The 26,844-nt window shown below is 44.4% G+C and overlaps 1 protein-coding gene across 1 annotated transcript in view; it reads right to left on the reverse strand.

Moving 5' to 3' along the window:
* Positions 1 to 26,844, reverse strand: part of GLRA2 (glycine receptor alpha 2) — a 938,599-nt gene that overhangs the window by 520,257 nt on the left and 391,498 nt on the right. The window contains exon 5 of the mRNA XM_085622202.1: positions 12,757 to 12,839. Coding sequence (XP_085478328.1) covers positions 12,757 to 12,839 — 83 coding nt within the window. The remainder of the gene's footprint in view (positions 1 to 12,756; positions 12,840 to 26,844) is intronic.

Raw genomic sequence — 26,844 nt, forward strand, 5'->3', positions numbered from 1 at the left:
TCAGTGTGAGCCCTGCTGGACCGCAGTTTAAGCCTGAGCCAGCGGGCAGTGCGGGCCTACCGACACGTGGCATCGCCTTGCGGTTCACAGAGTTAGTGGCACCTCTAGGGCTGAGCGGGTGTGCAGCCTGCGATGAGGCCGTTTGCACTGATATGTTCTCTGCCATAGCGAAATCAAGACCCAGAATCAAGTGTGTGACCTGGTGGCCCGTGGTGCGGGCTGCATGATGTGAAGGGTGCCATGGTCACGGGCCCCGGACTTGGTGCTCCCACCGGCACGTGGTGTGCCCTCTTGGAGACACGATGGTGGCGGAAGGTGAGCAGTGAGGCTTGGTTGTGCAGGGGAGGGGAATCTCTGCGGGGTGGTGGGAGGGGCTGGGGTGCGGCAGCCTGTGTGCACAGGGGCGGGATAGGGATGATGGCGTGTGCAACTGTATGGACTCTGCCATTCATTTCTCTGTGAACTGATTCAGATAGGGGGCCTGGGGGACTGCTGTGTATACCAGCACGTGGTTGGAGACACACTGGTGGCAGCAGGTGAGCAGTGAGGCCTGGGTCCGCAGTGTCAGCACTCTCTCTCCCTCTCTTTCTCTCTCTTTCTCTCCCCCTCACTCTTTCTCTCTCTTTCTCTCTCCCTCTCTTTCTCTCTCCCTCTCTTTCTCTCTCCCTCTCTATCCCTCTCTTTCTCTCTCTCTTTCTCTCCCCCTCTCTCTTTCTCTCTCTTTCTCTCTCCCTCTCCCTCTCTTTCTTTCTCTTTCTCTTTCTCTCTCTCTCCCTCTCTCTCTCTCTCTCTCTCTCTCTTTCGCTCTATCTCTCTCTCTCTCTGTACGTTGTTGGGCGCATGACACACCTTCTTCTCTGTATTTCTGTCTTGCAGGCTGTGACTCACAGAATGCTCAGAGAAGACTCGCCGTGCCTCTTCAGAATTGTTGTTTTTTGTTTAATCTGTAATAAACGTTTTGTTTGGATTATACGATATGAATGTATGATTTCCTTTTTCCTGGCCACACCTGTATGTTAGCTGTTGTGATTGTGCGACTTCAGGCGATTTGTTTGGTCCATGGTTTCGTGGAGTTGATGTGCATTCTCTTTGTCCAAAGTGGGTGGGGTGGGTGGTGTGATCCTGGGGATGGTGGCAGTGGGTGTTGTTGCCCTATTGGGGCACCGGGCCGCATGTTCAGTTGCTCATGTGCATCTGTTGTTCTTCATGTTTGGCTATGGACTGTGCTCCCTTGGCTGCTGCAGGTCATCGTCCGACTTTACACCAGGTCAGAGCAGGTGTTAAAATCCTACTGCTAACGTGCCTTATCACCTGTTTTGTGATCTTATTGCCAATGTGGCTGGTTGTTGCGGAGTGGTGTGGTTGCAGCTTTTTTCTTGGAAATGCCTACTCTGCATCTCATTAGCGATATTTGCCGGGGTCATCGTGGCAATGTTTTTTGCGGCTGCTATAGCAGGTAAACTGGTGATATGGACTGTTAGCACCAGTTTGTGAATGGTGTGATAAATGTATCGCGACTTTGGCTGCGCTAAAGTACCGATAACTCAGCGATAGATCCTTGAGAATATGCCCCTAAGAGTATTCACAGAGGTATATTGTTAGACTTTGCATCCTTGGTGTGGTTCTGCCCTAACCTTTTTGCCTTCAATCCTCCTAATTTTGCTTTCTCATTTCAGCAGGCTTTAGGACTTTGCACACGGTACCACTGCTAACCAGTGCTATAGTGCTTGTGTTCTCTCCTGAAAACATGGTAGAAGTGGCTTACAACCAATTGACCTATTCAATTTACTTTTAAGTCCCTTGTAAAGTGGTACTACGTGTGTCCAGGGCCTGTATATTAAATGCTACTAGTGGGCATGCAAGACTGATTGTGCCACCCACTTAAATAGGCCTTTAAACATGTGTAAGGCCTGCCATTGGGCTTGTATGTGCAGGTTCAAACTGCCATGTCGACCGGGCAAAATAAACCTTTTGCCAGGCCAAACCCTTCCTTTTTAATAAATATAAGTAGTGTAGGCCCTGAACAGCCCAGAGGGAGGGTGCTGTATATTTAAAAATGTACTTTCAAAGTTTACATGTCCTGGCAGTGAAAAATTCCTAAATGTGTTTTTCACTACTGCAAGGTCTACTTCTTCCATAGGACAACATTGAAGTTGTCTTATTACATTTAATAAGTTGTAACGTCCAATTGGGAGCAGATAGACAGGTCGAGTTTAGTGAGTAACGAATTGTAATTAAATGCCCTCTTTAATGGTAAAGGCCGATTTTTACTCACAATTAAGAAAATGCCACCTTCAGAAAGATGCTGGTTTCTTGTCCTAACCATTTGGTGCCTGCAGCCTGATCCTGGGTCATATGATTAGGTGTAGCTGACAATTGGTCTTTGTGTATTGCTCCCATACAATGAGCCTGGCTCCACAGATTCTGGTGCCATTTCAACTCAAACATGTCATGGAATGGTGGATGTTGGAAAAGAATGTCTTGACAGGAGACCCCCTTAGACCCTCATATTCCATTGGTGACCACTAAAGATCCCAGTATAACTGGTCAGAGGGAAATATAGACCAACTAAAGATTCAGTGAAGTTGCTCACTTATAGAGGCAAAACTATCCTCAAATTTCAGGGGGCTTCATGCAATTTTTCTAGCCATAAAAGCTTTTCTCCTAGAAATCCACAAGAAAGCTATTCTATAACTTGCAGACAATCAAAAACTGATATATTAAGACAGGGAGGAACAAAATTGCCCAACATGGTGGATCTGGCCCTTTCCATATGTTCTAGGGCAGACGAAAATATATTGACCCTAACTCCGACTCATATTGCTGGGTACTAAGCAAGGTAGCAGACAATCTGAGCAGAAATGTCACCTCAATAATATCTCTTTGTCTTCATCCAGACATATTTTCAACCATTACAAACAGGCTAGAAAATCCAGGGGTGAACTTGTTTGCCCCAGAAAAAGATTATCATCTTCCCCTGTTTTGCTCCCAGAATAGATGCAAGGAAGCCTGGGGGACAGATGCTGTTCTGCTTGGGTTTTCGGATCGGGTGGAACCCGCTCTACAGAGCCCTTCTGACCCAAAACAGAACGTTACCCCCTCCCTAGGGTCTTTTTACACCCAAATAACCACATATATACGTACCACCTAAGGACAGGGAATTCCTATTATATATATATATATATATATATCAAGACCTCACAGCCTCGCAATCTCAGCAACCACAGTCTCGCGGCCTTAGGCAGACCCAGAATCTCCTACCCATTCGGCAGCGACACACACACGATCTCGCGACCTCAGTCAGGTCCAGAATCTCCTACCCATTCGGCAGCGACACACAAAGTCTCGCGACCTCAGTCAGGTCCAGAATCTCCTACCCATTCGGCAGCAACACACAAAGTCTCGCGACCTCAGTCAGGTCCAGAATCTCCTACCCATTCGGCAGCGACACACACACGATCTCGCGGCCTCAGTCAGACCCAGAATCTCCTACCCATTCGGTAGCAACACACAAAGTCTCGCGACCTCAGTCAGGTCCAGAATCTCCTACCCATTCGGCAGCGACACACACGATCTCGCGGCCTCAGTCAGACCCAGAATCTCCTACCCATCCGGTAGCAACACACAAAGTCTCGCGACCTCAGTCAGGTCCAGAATCTCCTACCCATTCGGCAGCGACACACACACGATCTCGCGGCCTCAGTCAGACCCAGAATCTCCTACCTACACGGCAGCCTTGGCACGAGCTCATCCTATTATCACTGTAGTACACGACAGGGGAATTGGGATTACTATATATCAGATCACACAAAGACCATTAGCGGAGCACAACCTGTTCTCTAGTTCGAGGGGCTTGTTTTCCCCCTCATCCAGTTACCACTTACCTGACCAGGATTAACCTCTGTTCATTTTAAGGCAACTCTGACTAAAGAATAGGCTATCCTCCTATACAAAAGTACACAACACATGCTAACGTACAACAAGCTAAATACTTTATTTAAATGCCACATGCACATTCGCAGAATACATTATATATATAGACAACCTGCAAGGAAAGTGAAAGGTTAAGTTGTATACTCTAAAGAAAAAGGGGTCGACTTCACCTTTATGGTACGTAGCCCGTGCTCAATGGTCATCTAGGTTCCCTTCTCGTCTATGCCTCGGCTTAGCCTGGAAGTCACCCCTCTGCAGTTGTGGGTCTGCTCCCTTCTCCCTCTCCGAGTCACTGGAACCTCGTCCTTATCGGCTACTCTCCCCTCTTTGGATTCAAGTTCATCATCAGTCTTCCCTGGAATAAGTAATAGCTCTTCTGCTAACGGCCAGATGCCGCCTATGGTCTAGAAGCAAGTGCCCTTATCTCACTCAGACTTTCACTAATATAGAAGTGCATTCCCTCATGGAAATTTCCAGCTCGAAACCTGCCGCCCACCAAATTCCTGTACCTCCCCGTACCAAGGACACTTTCCCAGCCGGCCGGCCTGATGTAGTGTCTTCGGCATGAAGAAAAATACAATCCTTCGATAAGGGCCGGCCTGAACCGGTTCTCTCCGAGCGAATAACACCTCATAACTAAAACATCCCCCTCCCTCTGGAAAGGTCCCGGGCTGCCGGAGCAGAAAGAAAGATGGAGTCTCTCCCGTTTGAGGCCTACCAGGCCTGAATTCAACACAGCTCCATGAAACAACCTCACTATAGAGCAAATTATCCTCAAGGCTAACGAATCTATCCCCTAGGCTATGTGTGTAGGCCCTGAGCTAAGAGTAGGAGCACGGGATGGTGTCACAAGTGTCTAATAGATAGGCCCTACTCACTACTCCAGTCCTTAGACTCGGATGGAAAGAGACTGAAGTCATATGGATTGCTCTGCAACACCGGAAGGCCGGGAAAATCGAGCAGTACAGATGCACTATTTTTTCGCTAGCCTACAGGTCTCCTATATGCATTTCCCTAGTTGCTCTTTTACCCAAGGTACTGAAGAAAATTCAGAGGGAGAAGGATGAAGTAATCCTTATCACATCTTACCGGTTGGGGAGACTGTGGTTTGGTTTCTTGAACTATTTGTCTCAGACCCAACTTACAATTACTTATTTGACCTCAGCATCCTCTTCAATCTCAGGTGCGCTTTCTCCTAATGAATTGGAGATTGAAAGGGTAGCTCTACATCCCTTGGGGTGTTCACAACAGACTGCTTCAGATATACTGGGAAGCCGTGGATAATCTATTAGGAAATCTTAAAGCAGATATTAGAGAAAGAAAATGGTATAAGACTAGATCCTGTCTCATGAAATCCTTCTAAAATCTTGGAATTGAGCAATGGATTTCACAAAGATCTTTCGCTATCTATAACTTAAAGGTCCAATGGGTTTCTATAAAGGCAATTGATAGACTTTGAAAAACATGTCTCTACAATAGAGCTCCTGGCAGGAAGACTTTAAAAGCTTTTTCCAACAAAATCCCTATTATTCATTTCCCTGCTCCAGTTTGGGATTTGGCTACGATGTTAAAGGATTTGCAAGTAGCATCTTTTTAACCTTTACAAATGGTAGAATTAACATTCTTAATAGCTAAAGTGGTGTTTTTTTCAAGTAAACATCAGCTAGGATATATAAATACTGAAAAAACACCTGCACAACCACAAACTAAATGCCATTCGAAGAAAGGAAAAAGAGAGAGAGTGAAAGAGTCATTTTTAATTCTTCCTGAAGGGGCCAATACAACGTACAATTGTTATACAAGGTAGCAGCAAGAAAGATTGGGCTAACATTATTCTGCTTGAGTTTTGCTGTTTAGGTATGTCACTAAAATATAGGGCCAGATGTATCAAAGGGTTTTGTCCATTCTGTGACCATGGAAAAATGTGTTCGTACATAAGGCCCATAGTTTCTTCTTCCATTTGCTTATTTTCGGTTTTGTGTTCTTTGGTCTAAAGATGCAGGGTTCAGAAGCATGTTTTAGGTCTTGTTTAATTATTTTATAAGCTGTAGAGAAACAGGAAATATAAAAAACATATTTGATATTTTGGCTACGTTTGATTCTTTCACTGATAGGTAAAATGGCTGGTTTCATAAGAATAATTCCCAATATTTATCCACAGAGAATGGGTAAAACCCCTTGATACATCAGCACCCTTTTCTAGTGAGTCAGTATTGATAGTAGGTGAATTGCCAAACACCCCAGGCTTTAAACATTCAATGCAAGGTGTAGTGACAGGTATATGTGAAATGAGTGCTGTCACCAAGCATCTGGGATAGTGGTGAAAACATGACACCAGACCTTTGGAAAACATGAAATGCAATGCCACTTGGAATACTGCTGCAAAAAGGTCTTACCAAGTTAAATAAAGTTTGGAGTAATATTGTTTGTGTTTGCAGAGTTTTAGCTACGTATATGAAAATGTTGTGTGATGAGCTGTCAAAATCGATACCTGAGCTGAAGTGCTTCCCTGTAAGAGATCCTTGCCACTTGCTAGCTGGTATGCTGAAAGCATCTTTACAATCTTGAGAGTTAATGAAGAATGCTGTTGACCATTTAGTCCATTCTGGTGCACCTCTCAGGTAACTTGATTGCTCCTGACCAGGCCGCGCAGCAGATTCAGCGCTGCCGCGGAAGCTGCACAGGGTTACTCTTGCCGCCATCACCGGCGTTCGCTGAGGCCACGCCCACTTCGAGCCCTTATAAAAGGCGTTGACTACAAACGCCGCTCAGATTGACTGATCTCCTGAGGCGGAAAGCCGGGAGCGCGACTTGTGTTTTAAAACTTTGAGTGTCACAATTTACTGTATTTTTATAACTCACCCCTCTTCCCCTCCAGCACCTCTCAGGTAACTTGATTGCTCCTGACCAGGCCGCGCAGCAGATTCAGTGCTGCCGCGTAAGCTGCACAGGGTTACTCTTGCCGCCATCACCGGCGTTTGCTGAGGCCACGCCCCTTTTGTGAGGCCACGCCCCCCCTCCCCTATCTCCCTCTCCATAAATCATGTGCCTTTTCCGGACGCGCAGCGGACGAGCGCAGTGGGCACGCCGTTTGCACGCCTAAGGCAAGCCCGTCTGCACCCGTCTTCGCCAAGGTAGCGCCCTGCGCCAGCTACGCTGCCTGTCTCGATCCAACAGACTCCAGCATGCCACCGGCTGGCCCTCCCTACTCTAGAGAGGCGCTTTTACAACTGGGTAAGCTACATGCAGACAAAGGCACTTTCACATTGTTACATGCGGCCCTCCCGCGAGCCGATTTTCTGGGCAATAATCTGTTAAAATGTGGGCTTCTGAATGTAAGGTCCCTGCCTAGGCATAGTATAGAGATCCAGCTACTTATTGAAACTCATGAACTAGATGTCCTTTTCATGACAGAAACATGGACTCGTCCTGACTGCCTGGTTGATCCCGGCTTTACATGTCCTCCTGGGTATAAATTTCTTCACACTCCTAGGGCTAGTTGGAGAGGAGGGGGGGGTAGGTGTCATTTTTACTGCATCCTGTAACATTAAAATTCTTGTTCTAGACCCGACTGAAGGCACTGAACTGTTGGGATTATCAATTCAGGCCCACTCCGGAAATACTGTCACCGGGATAGTATGTTATCGCCCACCTGGTGCGTTTAGCCTTCAGCAACAACAAGCGCTCTTGGTCACCCTGACTAATATCGCACTCTCCCATCACAAACTGATCATTCTTGGGGATTTTAACCTCTGGCGCAATGGCGCTCTCGACTCTGGTCTCTGTAACTTACTTCATTCTTGCGAAAACTTCGGCCTCTCTCATTTGGTCATTGGAGCAACCCATAAAGGCGGACATCTCTTAGATCTATTGTTCGCAGGTCCCCAGTTAGTAGTGATGGGGGAAACCCTACCTATGGATTGGACAGAACATTCACTTATCAAATTTTTTATACACTTGAACGATGGCCATCACAAGGCTCCTGGGTTGACCAGTAAAATTAACTGCAGAGACTGGAAAGCTCTTACTCGTCTGCACTCCATAGGGGATGTGTTCCAGTTGGAGCAACTCTTTGATGAGGAAAAACAGGTAGTTGAAAACTACTCCTCACTTTGCACAGGTATCACAACTATCCTCGACGTTCTTGCCCCTCTAAAAACTCGCAGTTGTAAGGGCAATGACTCTGCTCCTTGGTTCAACGATACCTTAAAAGATCTGAAGCAATGTTGCAAACAAGCCGAGAGAAGGTGGAGACGTGACTATTCAGAAACCCTTAAGGAGCTGTGGAAAAATAAAGTTCGTGAATATAAGAACCTGATTAAAAAATCAAAAGCAGATTACTACTTCTCCATGATCTGTAACTGCACCAACAGCTCCAGAAACATTTTTAATATACTGAATAGCGTCACCAACCCGGAATGCGCCCAAAACTCCATCATTCCATCTCAAGAACTCTGCGAGAACCTTGCTGTTTTCTTCAAGGAAAAAATTGATCTCATCATTAGGGACCTGAGCCTGTTCCTCAGTGGACCAACTTGCAGGGCCAACCTTGGCTTCGAATGATCTTTTACTCGAGTTTCCACCTCTTACGTACGAAGCATTCGGTAAACTAGCCAGAGAGATTTCCTCGGGGTCTCCCTTAGACCCTGTTCCACATAAAATATGGAAGGAATTTGAGAAGGAACTTTTTCCATCCCTCCATCTTATCTGCAATCAATCTCTTGCGACTGGGACTGTTCCAGCTCAATGGAAGCGGGCGCTAGTTTCTCCTTTGCTAAAAAAGCCCTCTCTCGACCCGGACTGTTCAAAAAACTACCGTCCCATCTCCCTGTTACCATTCCCAGCCAAGATTGTCGAAAGATGGGTTAGCAACACCCTCTCCAACCATCTGGAACGTCATCAACTATTAGATGTTGATCAATTCGGTTTCCGGCCCGCCCACGGAACCAAGACTGCCCTAATCACCGCTATGGACGAGCTTCAAAGGCGTGCAGACAGAAGGCAGGCAACGTTTTTGATCCTGCTTGACATGTCTGCCGCCTTTGACACTATGAACCATAAGATTTTGCTGAAGCGGTTGCTTGAGGCGGGAGTAAGAGGGTCGGCAGTGCAGTGGTTCCACTAATTTCTGCAGGATAGGCAGCAGGCGGTGTCCATCCCTCCTTTTCAGTCAGCTTTTACTTTGATTTCACATGGGGTCCCCCAGGGCTCAGCAATTAGCCCAATCCTTTTTAACCTTTACCTCAGACCTTTGATTACGCTAATTTAAAGCTTTAATATTAAAATTGTCAACTACGCCGACGACACGCAAATGATCCTCTCCCTGGAGGGAGAGGATTCTACATCGGTTGAGGTCTTTCACAACTGCTTGCGTGACACCTCTCGTTGGCTTAAGGACAACTCCCTTCAGTTCAACGCAGGGAAAACTGAGGTGCTCTTTAGCCCTGGAACTAAGATTCCCGGGCCATTCCCTGATAATTTCTGGCCCCCTGAAACTGGGACTACAGTCCGGCCGGTGGAATCAGTCCGTAACCTAGGGGTCTTGCTGGACCATAGGCTCAGTTTGGAGACGCATATCCATAAGATTACTGCTTGCTGTTTTGCCATCCTCCGTTCCCTAAGGAAGGTCCTTCCTCTCCTTCCCCCACATGCTCGCCTCCAACTGGTAAGATGTACCATCCTCAGCAGATTGGACTATTGCAATGCCCTTCTGCTGGGATCCCCTGGATTCTTGCTGGACAGGCTCCAAAGGGTCCAATCAGCAGCGGCTAAGCTGGCCTTGGGGCGTCCTAGAAGAGCACACGGGTCGTCCTCTCTGAGCAAATTCCACTGGTTGCCGGTGAGGCAGAGAGTACAATTCAAAGCCCTTTGTATAGCATTTAGGGCGCTCCATGGAATTGGCCCTGCCTCCATACAATCGAAATTTGCTTGGTACACTCCAGCCAGGCAGCTTCGCTCCTCTGAGGCCAAGCTGGCAGTCGTTCCCAGATTCAAGAGAGTCAGATTCGGAGGCAGATCCTTTGAGGTAACAGCTGCCAAGCTCTGGAGTACGCTCCCAGCTGATATTAGGCACATCTCTGAACTTCTCCCATTCAGGAGAAGGATCAAAACCTGGTTATTCCCCAAAACAACTGTCTGATAACTCCCGCTCCTGTGTTTCACTTTCAGGCCTCTCTCGGATTCAGTCAGCGCCAGGATGCCTGCAATGGTGATAGTGCGCTTAACAAATGCCTAAAATAAATAATAAATAAATATGTGCGGGAACCAAAACGCAAATATTTCTAATTTTGTGCTTTGTGTGGCATCAAAGAAAAAGTCATCCCAACTGTGTCATTTAGCTGGTGGTTCTCAGTCCTAGAAGCCGTGAATGCTATTATCCATGTGGCAACCATTTACAGAATTTTTGTTGAGTGATGATGCCAAAGGCAAGAAATGTGAGGATCTTCGGTCGCATATTGATAGTGTTGTGAAAAAAAGCACATCCTACTGCATTCTTCGATTTTTACAGGAAAACATGACTGCTGTAGTGGACATAATAAAAACTAGAATCTGAAAACACCCTTGTCTACCAAGTGTTCAGCATAATTGGTGTAGGTGTGAAATATCTCTCTGAGAGTAGGCTGGGAGACACTTTTAGTGACTTAGGCACTGCAACATGTTCCATGTTAGAGTGCTTGCCACATGGAAAGGAAAGAAATGTTGAGGAGCAATTCAGGAAATGTAATTTTACAATATATGAGAAATGGTTTGTAATGACTTCACCAACCACAGCATTTGAAGTCAATGAAGCCTCACTGTGGTACTCTGCACAAGTTCTAGATCACTTCCGGAAAGGAGAATTTTTTCTGGACTTTCTAAAGTGCTGCTTCATTTTTAACCACTTCAATAACTCTGAGGGCATATGCGCCCAGTTCAACGCATTTGTTGCAGAACCTGAGAATTACAATCTTCACGCCCCCAGTATTGGCATGGAAAGCTATCAGTGGCCAGAGTTAGTAAATTATGTACTGACTGTTTTGTCGTTGCCAGTCTCAAGTGTAAATGTTGAGAGGGCCACAGATAAAAGTTTACATGGGAAGGAAAGAGCGAGCATGCATGACCAAAGACTCACTGAAGAAGTATTGTATGGTGTACTACAATAAGTTTGGTTTGTAAAAATGTATTTGGACCTCATATACACTGTATGTACACTGTCTATATACCATGCACTATCAGTGCAGAGAGCAAGCAATGATAAAAATAAAACATTCCATAAACACCGAAAAAACACTGTTTCTGTTGTTTTAAATGGTGCGGAAATGTGTAACCACTGATAACCACGTTTTTTTAAGGTGTTGAAATCACTTGAAAACACTGAAAAAAAACCACCAGAATATACCAAAAATAGAAACTGAAAACAGGAACGCCTACTTATGAGACAATGAATCAAGAGCTTCTTTTTGGTATTCATGCTTCCTCTACTAGAGGTGTTGCAACCTCTCATGGTGTGAGGCAAAAGGTATTTCAATAGAAGAAATATGTAGGGCCGCAATATGGACATCATCTAATCGCTTTATAAATCTCTACTGTTTATAGGTAACATAACAGAATAAATAAAGTCTATCAGAGGGTGTGATGAGCTGTTAAAATCTGAAAAAAGTAAAGATAAAAAGTTGGACATGTAAATAATTTAAGGTTTTAATAATATGGACATGTAATTTGGACATATTTTAATAATTTAAAAATATGGATATTTGCATAATTTAATGTTCATTAATGAAAACATAACCCGTTTTTTTCTTTCAAATACTAAGAAGATTCGAACATTGCTTGGTAAATCCTGGAGTGGTTATGACTGTGACGAGGAAGAAGAGATGCCGAGGTAATGTGCCAATTACTTACCGGTACTCTTCATTATTCCTAGTCTTATTCTTCCTCATCACAATCTAAATATTCCTCCACACCATACCCATTAATAAGGCATATTACATTTCTTGGTCCTTCAGAAAGTTACGTAAGGGAACATCAGTGTTATGGGTAGGGGACTGGAGAGTTATCTGGTGTAAATAAAATAAAGGAAGGACTAATACAATGTTTTTCTTAACAAAGATGAAAGTATAAATATAGAAGAAACTAAGGAGCTTAGTAGAACAGATGTTTTGCGTACCAAGTTGTTATGACTATCACAAGGAAGACTCAGATTAGCAATAATAAAGATTACGGGTAAGTAATCAGCCCATTCATAACAAGGCATGTACAAGGAAAATATAACTTTACCTACACAGAGCCAAACAGCTTTCTGTAACTGTTCACTATGGTGGCACATTTTTCCAATATACAGCATGCCCTACTGTCATGTATGTTAGGCACATAACATGTGTCTAATGTCTCTGGACTACTTTTAAACTGCATCCCAGCCAGAGCCTAATAATTATTTATCGAGCCATACATATGTGAGTTTGTAAATGCACACTGCAGCCCAATATGATATTAAAACTCCACGCCTCTTGAGCATTGTCTCCTTCACATACCATGGCCTTACTGGAAAGTTAAACAAGCCAATTAGGTGAAACCAACACACAGTACATGTTTAAGAGAAAAGCAAGTACTCTCTGCCATTGTTCATGGAGTCCTAAAACTCTAAATTAGGCCCTATATTTTTCAGAGTAACAAATCAAAGCACGATTGGTGAATGTACTAGATACATTTTATATTTTCAGTGATCTTCTGTACATCATCAATTGTACATTACGTCCTTTTGCAGTACCATGTAGGTAACAAAGAACATTTGAAAGTTGTTGTGCAAAGATGAAAAGAAAAAAGCCTTGGAGAAAAGGTACTCACAGCTCTCCAGTTGCATTGCACATGTCTGTACATCCATGGGAAAGTTCTTCAAGTCCATTGGACAGGATAAAATTAATGTCAACCTAGAGGAGGAGAAATGTAAAATGTCGGTAAATAACAAGAGTAAACAGTGGCCTGAATAGTGGAATCAATAATTTAAATATGCTTGCAACCGCACAGATACAGCATACAACAAGAGCTCGCTTCGATCTTATGGTGATATTGAAAACATTGAGTGACACTTGACTTAAAAAGGCACCGTCCTGCAAAAACAAAACACAAAGGGAGGTAGCATTGCGAAGATCTTACTATAATAATAGCCAAAGATTAAAGGAGTTTTCAGATTCTCAACACTTAGGAAACGCCAGTGCTTAATTTGTAAAAAAAACAAAAAAAAGTACTTTCCAGGCGCCTTGCCAGAAGGCCACTGCAGCTTCCACCACCTATTGCCCCTGCCAGCGCTGGCATGGGCAGTACCAGCACAACTACTAAACTTCGTACTCCTACAAGTGTTGACAATTAAGACTATTCCAGGTCACCCAAAGTTAAAAGAATGGCTTGTGTAACAGGCATTAGTAATGTTTATTGAATATGAATCATAAAAACAACTGTTGGTAGGTTCATTTGAACATTAGACTGACAACGCCACCATGTGGCAAACTGTCATAAGTGCCGGTGGAGACAATTAAGTGCCAGTGCTAAGCACAGGAAGCCACCGGTTCAAATTAAGCACTGGGAAAAGCTGTGGCATCCCAAGGCTATTTTTTAAATCCATATAAAAATTTATTACAACTTGTTTAACTGATATCCACACATATATCTCTTATAAAATGGGTGCTATACATGAGGCTTAATAAATATCTCTGACTAAAGTTGCACGTAAATGCATTTCAAACAAGTGTGCAATGCTATAATGCAACTGCTTCTCTAGTTTTCCTTAGGAGCGAGAAGCAAGCAGCTCATTCTATCTGCTTCATATGCTTTCAGATTTTTGGAAGTTTAGCATTCTGCAGTGCACCCATCTGTCCAATGAGGTCAAAGCACTGAGTTCAGGTAGCCATTCATTATCACTGGCGGACACATTCCATACCTATGAACAGTGGCTGGGCTCCCAAAAAGTTAATTAATATATGGCCTTATGTATAAAAGACTTTACATTCACCAAGTCAGTGCAAACGACTTTGTGAATGCAAAATTGCATTTCACCACGTGCAAAGTTGGAAAAGAAGACAAAGTCCAAAATTAGGGGATGTTTGTGCTGTGATTTCTCGTACAAAAAGTGAGAAGTCAAGAGCTGCCACAAAACCATGTAGCAGGCAGCTGCTGAAATGTACAAGGAATGCAAAGTTAGTGAAAAGTGCCACAAGAGCAAACTTTGCTCCAGGCCAACTTATGTTCATGCAATGTGAAAAGTGTTAGGCAATTTGCAGCATCCGTCTTGTGCCCTGAGGCATTACCAAATCCATTACAGCATAATGGGACTTTTCACTAAAAGATGCAGTTTGCCGACTTTAGTAATATGAGTGTGTGGGAATTAGTTTGAGACTCATTGCAAAAAATTGCAGTTGATCAAGTACAGGGGTTGCAATGCCATCCAAATGTGAGTGATGAGATGGTGGTCTGCTGTGGCAAGCAGGCCTCAATCCTATCCTTTTGCAATATTTTCCAGTGACTTGCAAACCAATTCCAACAGATTATGTTCATCAATGCCGATTGTGCCGTTTTGCAAAAACAGTTAATCGGGGCTGATTATAGCTTTTTGCAAAAATATCCTTTGCGGTAGGAGGGCTTTAAGAATCCCTGGAACCTGAAATGGAGAGACTGGTCCGAGCTTATTGAGCTGTGAGCAGCCTACTTTGAGCATGAGGCTGGACATGTTCCATTTCTGGCTGCCTGCACTGCTGCTTGGAGACGAAAGGCATAATCTAAAACTAAGCCTGGGCGGTAAACTTTGCTCCGCTCATGGAGTTTACCGCACTCCGCGGAGCACACATAGTTCCAAAAAACTCTGCTCTGTGTAGCAGAACTCCACAAACTCAGCCCAGGCATAATCTAAAACAAAAGATGTGACTGATAAGATAGTCTTCATGAATCTGTAGAAGACTGTAATGAGACGATTCTATACGATATTGAAAATGAGAGATGAAGAATATGGTTGTAAACAACTCTCCTCACATGATTACCTAAATTAGGGCCTGAAGAGATATTGTAAGTTGTGTGTGTATTTTTATCCATCTGTTTGTAGAGTATGTGTGTGTGCGCATGTGCAGATTAGCTTGGGAGTTCTAACTATGTTTTGACCAATTAAATAAAAAGTAAAAACGAGTAGTGAACAAATAGTGAACTACTTTTGTTAAAAAAATCTGGTCAAAACACTATTTTTCAGCATTGTTTCTCTAACTGTAACAAAGTGCAGTGATTGGCCTTAGATACCGTGCACAAACTAAGGGGCAGATTTACAAGAATCTAACGCAACGCGGTGCTGCAAGTCATTTTGCTGCGCTATGCTGCGATAGTTTTGAGGCCCGGGAATGCAACATATTTACAACAATGTGTCTCATCTCTGTGCTTCCCCCTGCGCTGGCGCAAAACTGCTGCCATGCGCCAGGCCCCCTTGCACCATGGTGCAAGGATGCCTGCGTCGTGGGGAGATTGATTTTGTGCAGGAAGGGTTACCTTCCGACACAAAAACAATCATTTGAGGGGATTTCCTCTTCCAATGTGTGCTGTAGAATGCAGCACGCATTGAAAGAGCTAAAAAACGAGGAGAAATTAATACATTTCTCCTCGTTGCACCTCGCTACGCCACCCTCAGGGTGGCGTAATATTCTGACTCATTTCCAGATTTATGATTCCTCGTAAATCTGGAAATGCATCAGTGGACATGGGTGTTGCGTGGGAACACCCACAGCAACATCCATGTCACACCCCTAACATGCAAAGTGTTGCGTGAAAAGGGGGGATATTTACAAGCACAGGTAAAGTCGTCCAGAGTGGCTTTACCTGTGCTTGTAAATATCACTCAGCAGGTTGCGCCCCCGGTGTGTCACGCAACGTGACCCACCAGCGGCTCAGGGGGCTTGTAAATCTGCCCCTTAGGATTGAAATGTATGACATACATAAAGCCAGACTTCAGTATTTGACCATTTACGGAAGAACAGGCATTTAAATTTGAACTAACAAATATGTAGATTTGTAAATAAGAATCGGAATGAGAAAATGAACACAACCTAACAAATCAAAAGATTTTCACACTTTTTAAAATGTTTAAGAAGAGTGCATGCACTATGAAGATTTGTTACGCGTGCAAACCAGAATTCTAACACTGGATAATGTATTTTGAGGCATTGCTAACGTTGTCTGCTTGTAATTGGGTTACAGGTTGACTAAAATATCCTTGCATCCTTTGCATTGTCTATAGGCACTGTCTATAGTTTTGACTATATTTAGCCATTTAAGTAAAAAGGAGGTAGATAGTTTGTGATTTTAGGTCATTCATTTGATCTGTTTGTGGACCAAGAACATCCTTGTCCTTTACATAATCGAAAAAGGTCAGAATACTTCTAAGTAGTTTTTATCTAGTACATTTTTTGGGATGTATTTAGCAAAGTATGTCATGCAGAGGTGTCAGGTGTTTTGGCCCTGTGCCCACCACATACCTGCAGGGAGCACTGTATCAGAGCACACTTACAATCAGCAGCTGTGCAGTTGCATATTGTGTTGCTGTGCACCACAACTACTGTTAGATCTGTTCACCCTCACAGTGCAATGGTCTTAAATGCTGTTCTTTCAGGGTGTGCAGAGAAGCCCCACACTCGACCCTGATAGAGTTTGGGCTTTCAGACAAAGATGGGTTTTGCTCCACATGGTCCTTGAAACCCTCGATGGCCACTTCTAAATATCCCTCCTCAGGCTGTGGGTTTGCTATTCTCAATCTTCAACACAATCCACTGGCCTGGCATTAGGCTTCCGTCACAAACAGGAGCTTAGAGGGAAAAGAAGCAGGTTGCCCTCCACTCACAACTTGTGTCCACAAAAAACCTGCTCTACATTTTTAGGATAAAACATTATGAACATACCCCGCACCCCTTAGTGGTGAGACTACTTGAAGCACTAGCAAAACTCTGCTGTACTATCAGGGTGTTCCTATCCCTTTTCTTTAAAAGCACATCAGTCTGTATCTATCTATCCAGAACATATCCAGTGTGCATTTTCTGGCCACAATTCCTGACAAAAACATTATGAACAACTCCTGACAATCAACCACCCAAAAAAAGTGTGTGAAAAGTGCGGAGGCACCTCACGGAATCAACCGCCAGGGATCTACTGATAGGTACTCATCAGTGTGTTCCACTTATCATCATCGGTAGCCTTCCCACTGAAATCAAATGTGAAAGCAAGTGTGCCCAACTAAATTAGTGAAAAAATCTGACCCCAGAGTAAGAGTTTGGTATGCTCACTCCCCGCTCATTAGGCTTGCCTGATTTCCGTGAGGCAATCTCCAATAAAAATATTAATAAGGTGGGGGAGCCACAATAAAAACAAATCTGAGTTCTGAGTGTACATAGCCACACGTTATTGAGTAAAGCCTGTTATTCATGAAAGTTAGTTTGCAGTTGAATTTTCAACTGAAGTGAGACAACCAGATGTTGATACTCTACGGTAAGAACAAAAAGTATGAGGGAGAAGGAACAGTTTGGCAAGTGCCTTTCTTGAGAACTAATTCTTTCTGAGGTGTGCCTATTAGCCAGCATCTTAGCCTTAGACTTTAAGTACATTATGTGTATGAGGCTAATGCACCCTTGAGTAAAGCAGATTATCAACTGCTCCTTCCTATAAACACCAGCTAGACATCTCAGCTGTCTTTCTTACAACCCTACTGTCTCCCATACTATGTTGGCTCTCGATATAGTATAATAGGCTGATTATCCGGGATTGTCTTTCTTTAGCCATGGTTGTGTTACATCCAGACTGAATTGACAGCCTTGGGCTGCCCAAGCCTTTTCACGTAGCCTGAGGAAATTGTTAAGGCTGACTACCTGTGGGTCAAACAGAAGTTTCTATCCCAGCTCCCTGTTGTCAGAGAGGACCAGGAATTGAGTAAACCAGCTGTCCCAGCACACTGTTTGATAAAAACAGTTAGTTCCATCAAACCATACCTGACCTGGGTTAACAACATCTACCATCGTCAGCTTTTACCCATGTTTAGGTTGAATTTCTTTCTCCCACTGATTAGTTTTCCTAAAGGTTGGGCTGCAGACTGCTCTTTAGCACTTGTGAGTGTGATAAAACTTCAGCTCAGTCCATGATAAACATTGTAATGTTCTGCAGCCTATACACTCTTCCATGGAAAAGGTTTTTTGTTCCCATTCTGTGAGAGGCTCAGTTTCAGCCAGTAAGGCCAGCAGTGGTGCTCCTATCTATGTTGGGAGAGATGCACACCTGTGTAAACATGGGCCATTTTTAAGCAGTATTGCTAAGGTTCGAGGGGCTGGGCCTTAATTGTCTGCTCTAATTGATTGTATTTTATCGCCTGTCCTTCAGCTCCATATATTGAATCTATTTTCTTTTTACTGATACATGCAGTAACTGTACTTGTTTTATCACTTACGTTTTGTGGATTGTGCTTAATGTATTTTATCTACATGTGAATGGACTTGCATGTTTCATGAGATTGTATTCATTTAATATCTTTTATGGTTATTTATTAAACAGTATAAATAGACTTTACTACTACTGCTAATACAATCCATCCCACTCCTGGAGAGATAGTAAAATCTAAAACCAGGTAAAGAGTTCAACACACACCACTTGATGACACAATGCCAAATTTCAAATATATAATCAAAAAGCCAACCAATTGAAAGTGAAATTGTGGAAAAAATACAGAGCAATTGAAGAATGTTTACATGCATCTTCTCATATACCACAACACCTTCTTCAGAACTGTAACCACATATTGGTGTTTTGTCAAAATACCTCCAGTGAATTGTTTCAGGTTCGCAACAGTGCACTCATTCTCAAATTCAAAGATTTCTCAATCAGCCCCAATTAACAAAATTGCTGATTTGTTCAAAAACAACATTAATTCAAAAAGAAGCAAAACTACGCTGAGTGGAAAGCTGAATATGACTGAATGTGTCTCCCTTCCCCCCAACCAGTGTCACATTTACCTACCTTATCACCTCTTGACATCGTCAAGATTACCCGTTGAAGAGGTTACCGATCTTGTGCATACAGGTTGCTCTTTTGATGTCACACAAGAATGGGGCCAAACAAATTTGTACCATGCATCCTAACCACCATACCTTAGTCAAGAAAATGTCCTCTCCACCCACCTTTAATAATGGACAGCACAAATCTGTTGTTGAAAATGTCTAACACAAACCCTAATGATTAAAATAGTAAGAAACATATATAATGAGTGGTTAGGAAATTACTTAAGAATTATTTTATTGGATGTGTCGTTGTTGGAAAGTGGGTAAATAGGAGTGGTAAATATATGTTTACCACTGGCAATAAGACCACTAACACAATATAATGCTCAGTATAGGTTTTATAAAATTATTTCCATGCTCAACCACTGGTAGCTTGGCTGCGAGCAGGCAGGCATAATTTCAAAGACAGGTATGTGAAGCATTTAAAACACCAATTCAGTAAATAATTAAGACACAATACACAATAGAAATCCAACACCAAATTATAAAAATAGGAAATATTTGTATTTTTAAAATGACACTAAAAAAAAAAACCAATTTAGGGAGCCAGAGAAATGATTTTTGTAAAGATTTAGCACTATGTAGCACATAGAAGCCTTTATAAAAGTTAGACCTGCGCTATTGTATTTACAGTTTTTAAACACACCCACGGTGTGCTTTTTTCTCTCATGTTATCATTCTGGGGTTTTAAGGGTAGTGTAATTTTTATCCTATGTTGATGCTGATTTTGTGGTCTGTTTTATACTGTGTTTCCCTTTTCTGATTTTTTTTTAAATCGAATAAAGAATATATTGATTGATTGATTGATTGATTGATTGATTTAATGTAACCTTTAGATGGCTTTGACAATAGGGCCCTGCGTGTTTTTTCTGGCAATACAATTATCTGTGGAGGCATAGGTCACCTACATCACTCAGAACATCTCCTGTCATCTTCCAAGGTCACAACAGAACATTCACTTGATCCGGCCAAATTGTCACAAATAGGAATTTGATTGGTAGTTGCCTTCAGCCTGGAGTATGCTTACTGCCCATACCTGGGAATCACAAAACATTGGCTGCAAAATCCAGCGGTTCGGCTAAATGCAGTTCATACAGGAAGAGATTGCGTCAAAAGCAGCAGAGCTGGCAGACTGGCATTGGGCATCTTATGATTAGCAACATCATGAAAGACTTCTTCAGCACTCTAATGTAATTGGCCAGACCATGACATCTTTCAGCAGCACTCAGATATGTACTTGAAGTTCTAAGGCAGAGGGTGGCAGCAACTTGGCATATACTTTCATCCCTGATAGCAGGTTGTGGCACAGAAGAGTTGGTGGACTAATAACTGGCACATGAACAGTGAAGGGCACTATGTCCTGGCACAGTGCTTCAAACTGATGTGATTTCTTTCTGGCGGAGCATTTCTGATAGCGTTTCTTCAGAAAAGTATACCATGTTTGACAAGCACTGCTTCTTCAGTGGCTAAAAATGAGCCTGCTCTACTTCCAATCGTGTTTTCTTACGGGTTCATACGGTTTTAGTCTGCAGGGAAATATTTCTCCTGGGTACAAAGGAAAGGCATGTCATTTTGGAATATTTTATTTGTTTTTCGGAAGCGCCTCTATTGAGCAAATAACACCTTATTCTATGTATTTGAAAATATATACTACAGCATTCTAGCATTCATCGTTTGGTTCCATTTTTACCAACGTATACTTGGGAAGAGAATCCCTACCTTGCCCCTCAACATCAATCACTCACTGAAAATGGTTGTGCAGGGGAGCTATTCTTGCCACTTGGTGAAAGAAGAGGACAATACTAAAACATTTTGCGGAGATGGTTATGGATACTAGTCTGTCACTGGGACACATGAGAGCTGAGGCAAGGGTATTCTGTAAGCTTCAAGCTAGCATCCACACCTGACTGTCCTGTTCTCCACCTGCACAGAAGATACGTATGTGAGAACACTCACAAGTGGCAAGTGGCAGACACTCCCAAGGCAATCCTTTCAGAAACCTAGAAATAACTAACGCCAGAGCTAGTGTAACAAGTGAAACAAGCTCTTTGAAAGATTATTTGAGTTTCTGTTGCCGGCCGGATGGAATATGTGCAAAAATCTATTTTGTAAGGATTATGGCCCTGATGACTATGGGCCTGAATAAAATAAGACTGTGTACTTACGCCGGCGATACTTCACCCTGGTGAAAGGAAGGCCACTGTGCAAATGCATTCTTTTTTCTCTACAGGTATTTCAAAACCCCACCCCACCACTGAAACAAAGTTTTGTGGTCTTCCTTTACCAATCTACCCCTTTATGGATTAAGGACCAGATGTACGACCATCAGGGTTTGCGATTATTATTGATTCACAATTTGCGAGTCACAAAACCTGACGTACAACAGTGTCTGACACACTGTTTGTGATTTCCAAATGGGTAGCAAGGGACCTGTATCATTAATGTTCATGAGGCAGGTTGCAATTTGAGACCCATTGGGAATGGCCGGCACTCACAGGGATGTGACCTGCTGGTGTCAGCAGACCACCATGTCTGTGACTGCTTTTTACATAAAGCAGTTTTTTTTTAATGCAGTCTATTTTCCTTAAAAGAAAACGGGAGGCTTTTAAAAAATAAAAATGGGACCACTGCTTGCTTTGAAAAAATGTTTGTGCCCCAATTCACAAAAGGGAAGGGGTCCCTTAAGGTCCTCTTCCTATTTGCGAATGGCTTACCACCAATTCGAAATTGGTAGTAAACTGCAAATGTTTTGCAACCGCGTTCATGGTCGCAAAACATTCCAATATACCAGTGCGACTCGCTATTAGGAAAGGACGCCCTTGGCATGCCTCTTCCCAATAGCAACTTGCAAACCCTATTTTGGGGGTAATAGGTTAGCAGTTCGCAAAATAGGGTTGATACATTTGAAAATTCATTTTACCATTTGCAAATGGCCCAATGGGCCGTTTACGACTGGTAAAATGCATCATACATCTAGCCCTAAATCTCTTCCCTTTTCCCCCCAGGCCAAAGCATGACTTAGTCCCCCAACTCTTCATCATATGCTTGGGGTTTTCTATTGACTAATGCATGCAATCATTGCATCTAAAATAAAGTAGTAAAACCATTTGAGTGAGTGCCTCTTATACAATACGCTTGTGCTACTGGTTCAAGTCACATATTTATCTCATTATGTCATAAACTTCCCAGCACAAATCGTTGACCTCGCCTGTATATGCCTCGCTCCCATGGTTCTACTTTTCCTTGGTGGGGGACCCACTCTCGTCCCCCTCCACACCTTCCCCTGTAGTGACCAGCTGGTCACCTTCTAGTGTTTCCTAATAATGTGTTTCCATCAGCCACTGCTAAAGGGTGGGCTTCCACACGCACCCCGCACCAATCCAGCACAGGTGTCACAGGACATGTGACCCTGTCCATAAAAGGGGCCGGGCGCACATGCCCATGGCCAGTTCCAGATACCAAGCTACTGTGTTAGTGTGGTCATTTGTCTTACATGGGGGCCGAGGGCCTGACCCTTTACATTGGCGACGAGTGGGTCTGCCTGCATGTGCAGCAGCCCTGTTGTTGGGTAAGGGGGAGAGTGTAGCCTGTGTTGAGGGCAACCCCTACCAGCAGTCATGAGCACTGACTGGTTACCCGCAGGGCATGAGGTGAGCCCCGGGTAGTTTAAGCTGCAGCAGGCGTGAAAGAAGCAGGGACAAGGGGAGTGACTTGTTGCTGTGTGCACCATGCTAGTGGTGCTTCAGACTGCTAGCAGGCGAAGCCCCGACTGACTCCCATATCGGCAATGCCTGTGGAGTTGATAAGGTAAAAGACAACAGGAGTATGATCCGTAGACTAGCTTGAGATCTGGGTAAGTATATGTAATTGACAACAATGTCTCAACCGGATTCAATGAGGAAGGCAGATACATATGTATGTACACGACATTACAAGGTGGAAGCAAGAAGGAGAGACTCCCAATGTTTTTTCAAAAGTGCTCATGGCATCATATGTTTAAGGAACTTTGTGCACGTTGTGTTCGTGATAAAATGAGTGACGGCGCAAGTGACAAGTGGAAGTAACAGCGAAAGACGCAAGGTGACAAGGTGAAAAATTATATATACAAGAATCAATGATTCTTTTCAATGATTGAAAAATATATAACTTTCTATGAACCAAGGTTGAATCTGCGCCGTGAGTAGCGCTGTATATTAGGTCGACGGCGTTTCGATCCTATTTAGTCAGGATCATCTTCAGGGCCAGGTTGCCAGATTTTTTGGGTGGTGGGGTCCACCATAGTGGAGGAAGGTAGCAGGGTCGGACACGATAGTGGCGGTCAGGACCTAACCTCAACGTCCCAACTGCCTCTGGATTTACTCCACGGACCTATTACCCCGCCTTTCTGGTATCCTCCCCGGAACCCGTGCAGCGGATCGGGGACCCGACCCTGCCTTCTATATCCTTGCCACCTAGGTACCCTCTCTGTGACCAACACAGTAGATCGGGGACCCGACCCTGCTACCTTCCTCTCCTTCCTTCACTACGGTGGACCCCACCACTCAAAAAATCTGACAACCCGGTCCTGAAGATGATCCTGACTAAATAGGATCGAAACGCCGTTGACCAATTAAACAGCGCTACTCACGGCGCAGATTCAAACTTGGTTCATAGAAAGTTATATATTTTTCAATCATTGAAAAGAACCATCGATTCTTGTATATATATTTTTTTTCACCTTGTCACCTTGCATCTTTCGCTGTTACTTCCACTTGTCACTTGCACCGTCACTAATTTTATCATGAGCACAACGTGCACAAAGTTCCTTTGGGTTGCCTTCGCAATTTATGCCCACAGTGCTGCTATAACTGTCGTGTTTTAAACTGTGAATTTAAATATATATTATGCCTGAGCACTTTTGAAAAAACATTGGGAGTCTCTCCTTCTTGCTTCCACCTTGTAATGTCGTGTACATACATATGTATCTGCCTTCCTCATTGAATCCGGTTGAGACATTGTTGTCAATTACGTGTGGAGGTGATAAGAGCGCAGCCTCTGGAATGGATATTAGAGCATGGGCAGCGTGAGGAGGCGTGATCGCGACGGGTAAAGCCCATGAGGTGGTTGTCTGCTGTGATGTGGAAGCCGGCATGAGGCGAGTGAAAAATGTACATCAAAGTGTAGAAGGGCCGGCGCATGCCCATGTTCCAATGTACAGGGGTGCCTGCATGCTGCTCCACTTGCTGCCGTGTGCACCATTGAAGTGGGATAGGGAGTGCCGTAATGCCCTGGCGCGATACGTCTGATCCACCCCAGGGAAGAAGGAAAGGTGCAGCGACCCACCTATCTGTGCCAGACCTTCCAGTTGCTGGAGGTTGTCTAAGTCCATGGCTGCAATGAGGAGGAAGGGGTCCCATGCCCGCATGGGCTATGGAACCCATAGCGGAGTAGAGGCTACTGCCGCGGGGAGTGTGCCTAGACCTCTGTCGGCGGCCCGGCATATATTGAGGTCCGAGATTGCCTGCCAAAGTACTGGAGCCGCTCTTTGCCCTGAAGGTAGGCTTCCACCTGTGCAGTTCCCAGGAGAATGAAGCTGCACTTACCTGGGAGTGGGCAAGGAACGAGGCAGCACCCACCGGTGAGTTGCTTTCCCTATCTCTAACCCAACTACGCCTGTGTGGGCAGGCTGACCTGCGGCACCAGGGAACCCATCGATGTTCCCGGAGTAGAAACGGCTGTTGATCACAATGAAAAGCTCTGCAGTGCTACCTAGTGGCCATTTTGCGGTACCGCGCTTGGGATAAAGGCAATAGTTAACATGGATTAGGAACGCAGCACTGGGAAGACTGACTGTTGTGGCCTACAGTCAGCGTTCTGGGAGAGGCAGCTAGCTCTGTGTCTCTCCAGAAGGAAAAAAAAAACAGGAGCACGGCAAAGCCCTGATCAGTAAGAGGGTGGAACAGTGAGTGACTGGCAGTACCCTGCACTCTAAGCAGCTAGAGCGCAGCAGTGTCTAGAGAGCGAAGTATGGCCTGGTGGGCTGCCCTGTGTTGGAATGGGGATAGACTGGGTACAGCGGATAACAAAAGTTGAGTAAGGAGGCTATAAAGAGAACTGCAGTAACTCCTAGTGGCCATAGGTGATCACTGCAGCAGAAATGATAGCCCTGGGACAGAGGAAATGGCCTGCAGCGCAAAGATGGGTGCTGTGGCTCTGAACTGCAGGGCCCAAACTGGGAAAGAGACTGAGCAAGGGTGTGCCCAATGCCACCACAAGTGAGGAGACTGTAATGGGCAGAGAAGAGATGGTGCATTGAGCCATGGCACTACAGCAGTGTCTGGCCAAAAGAACTGCTAGGCATTTGAAAGGCGAAGTAATGTAAATCCCAGCAAGCACTGCCACATACTGGTTGCCCAGGGAGAAGGCTGGAAGAGTGTTGACAGGAGCAAAGAGGCCCCAGACCAGACAAAGCCTTCAGGAGAAGATGGTGGATGATGTGCTCGCCCTGCAGTTATATACCTCAATCGTGTTCAAGAGGAGCGCGCTGACTGCGCCTTCAGTGGTGAAAGGTTGCCACTGCAAGAGGCGGAACCTGGTGAGCAAGGCGCCAGAAGAAAGAGCACCCTCAATGGAAAAACGGAGGATGCAAAGTCAGAAGCGCGCAGAAGACTGCACCAGAGAAGCTGACAGTACAGTCATGAGCCCAGGAAAGAGAGCCCTGTGAGGAAGAGGGCCCATGTTGTCACAGGATGTGACAGATACTGCAAAGTGTGCCTGAGTGGAGGCAGAAGAGAGTGCCACGACAGCATCGCCTGAGGCACATGGGGTGCATCCTCAAGTGAAGAAGAAGACCTGTGAGAGGTTGAAGGAGGAAGACCTGTGAGAATTAGAAGGAAGAAGACATATGAGAGGTCGAAGGAAGAAGACCTGTGAAAGTTCGAAGGAAAAATACCTGTGAGAGGTCAAAGGAAGAAGACCTGTGAGAGGACGAATGAAGAAGACCTGTGAGAGGTTGTGAAAAGAAGGACATTATGAGAGGTCTGGTCAGTGGACAAGGAAGAGGCTCAGTCCTAGGGGTAGAACATAGCCAGGGAGACCCATGTGAAGTGCACGTCACATGGAGAGGCCTGGTCAAAAGAAAGAAGAGTAAGATAAGATGGCATCAGACTGCATTGTGAAGAGAATGATGATGAAAGGGAAGAAGTGTGGCACAAGGCCACAACATTAGAGTCAAAGAACAAAAATGGGTGTGAAATAGACATCTGGCACATCGCAAAGTACAGAATATGACTGTGAGTATCATCGCAATCAAGCACATCTCCAAGAACATCTCAGGAGCTGTGGACATCTAGAGTGAAACACTGTACCTATGAAACATCCAGAGGCCAGTGAGACATATTTGGCACCATGAGAGGCTGGCCGCCCAGACGTTCTCGGCTAGACCAGGCGTACCTGAAGCCTGTGGAAGAGAGCAAGCTAGAACATTTATAATTTGTATTTTTAAAACAAGGAGCTCACCTGTTTAAGCGCTCACACCACGCGCTGACACAGCCCTCCTTCCTCTTCCCTGAGACAGCGGTCCGCGCTGAGACAGGGAACGCCCAAGGCCTAAGCCACGCCCACTGTGAGGCCACGCCCACCCTCAAGGACTACAAAAACGCTTGAAAACGAAGCGCCCTTCATTATTTGTAATTATCCTCTGAGGCGGAAGCCGGAGGACTGTGCTCACGAAATAGAATTTTAAAACTTGTCTTTCTGTTTAATTTGTATTTTTAAAACAAGGAGCTCACCTGTTTAAGCGCTCACACCACGCGCTGACACAGCCCTCCTTCCTCTTCCCTGAGACAGCGGTCCGCGCTGAGACAGGGAACGCCCAAGGCCTAAGCCACGC

Source organism: Triturus cristatus, chromosome 8, assembly GCF_964204655.1.
Source record: "Triturus cristatus chromosome 8, aTriCri1.1, whole genome shotgun sequence".
Taxonomy (NCBI): Eukaryota; Metazoa; Chordata; class Amphibia; order Caudata; family Salamandridae; genus Triturus; species Triturus cristatus.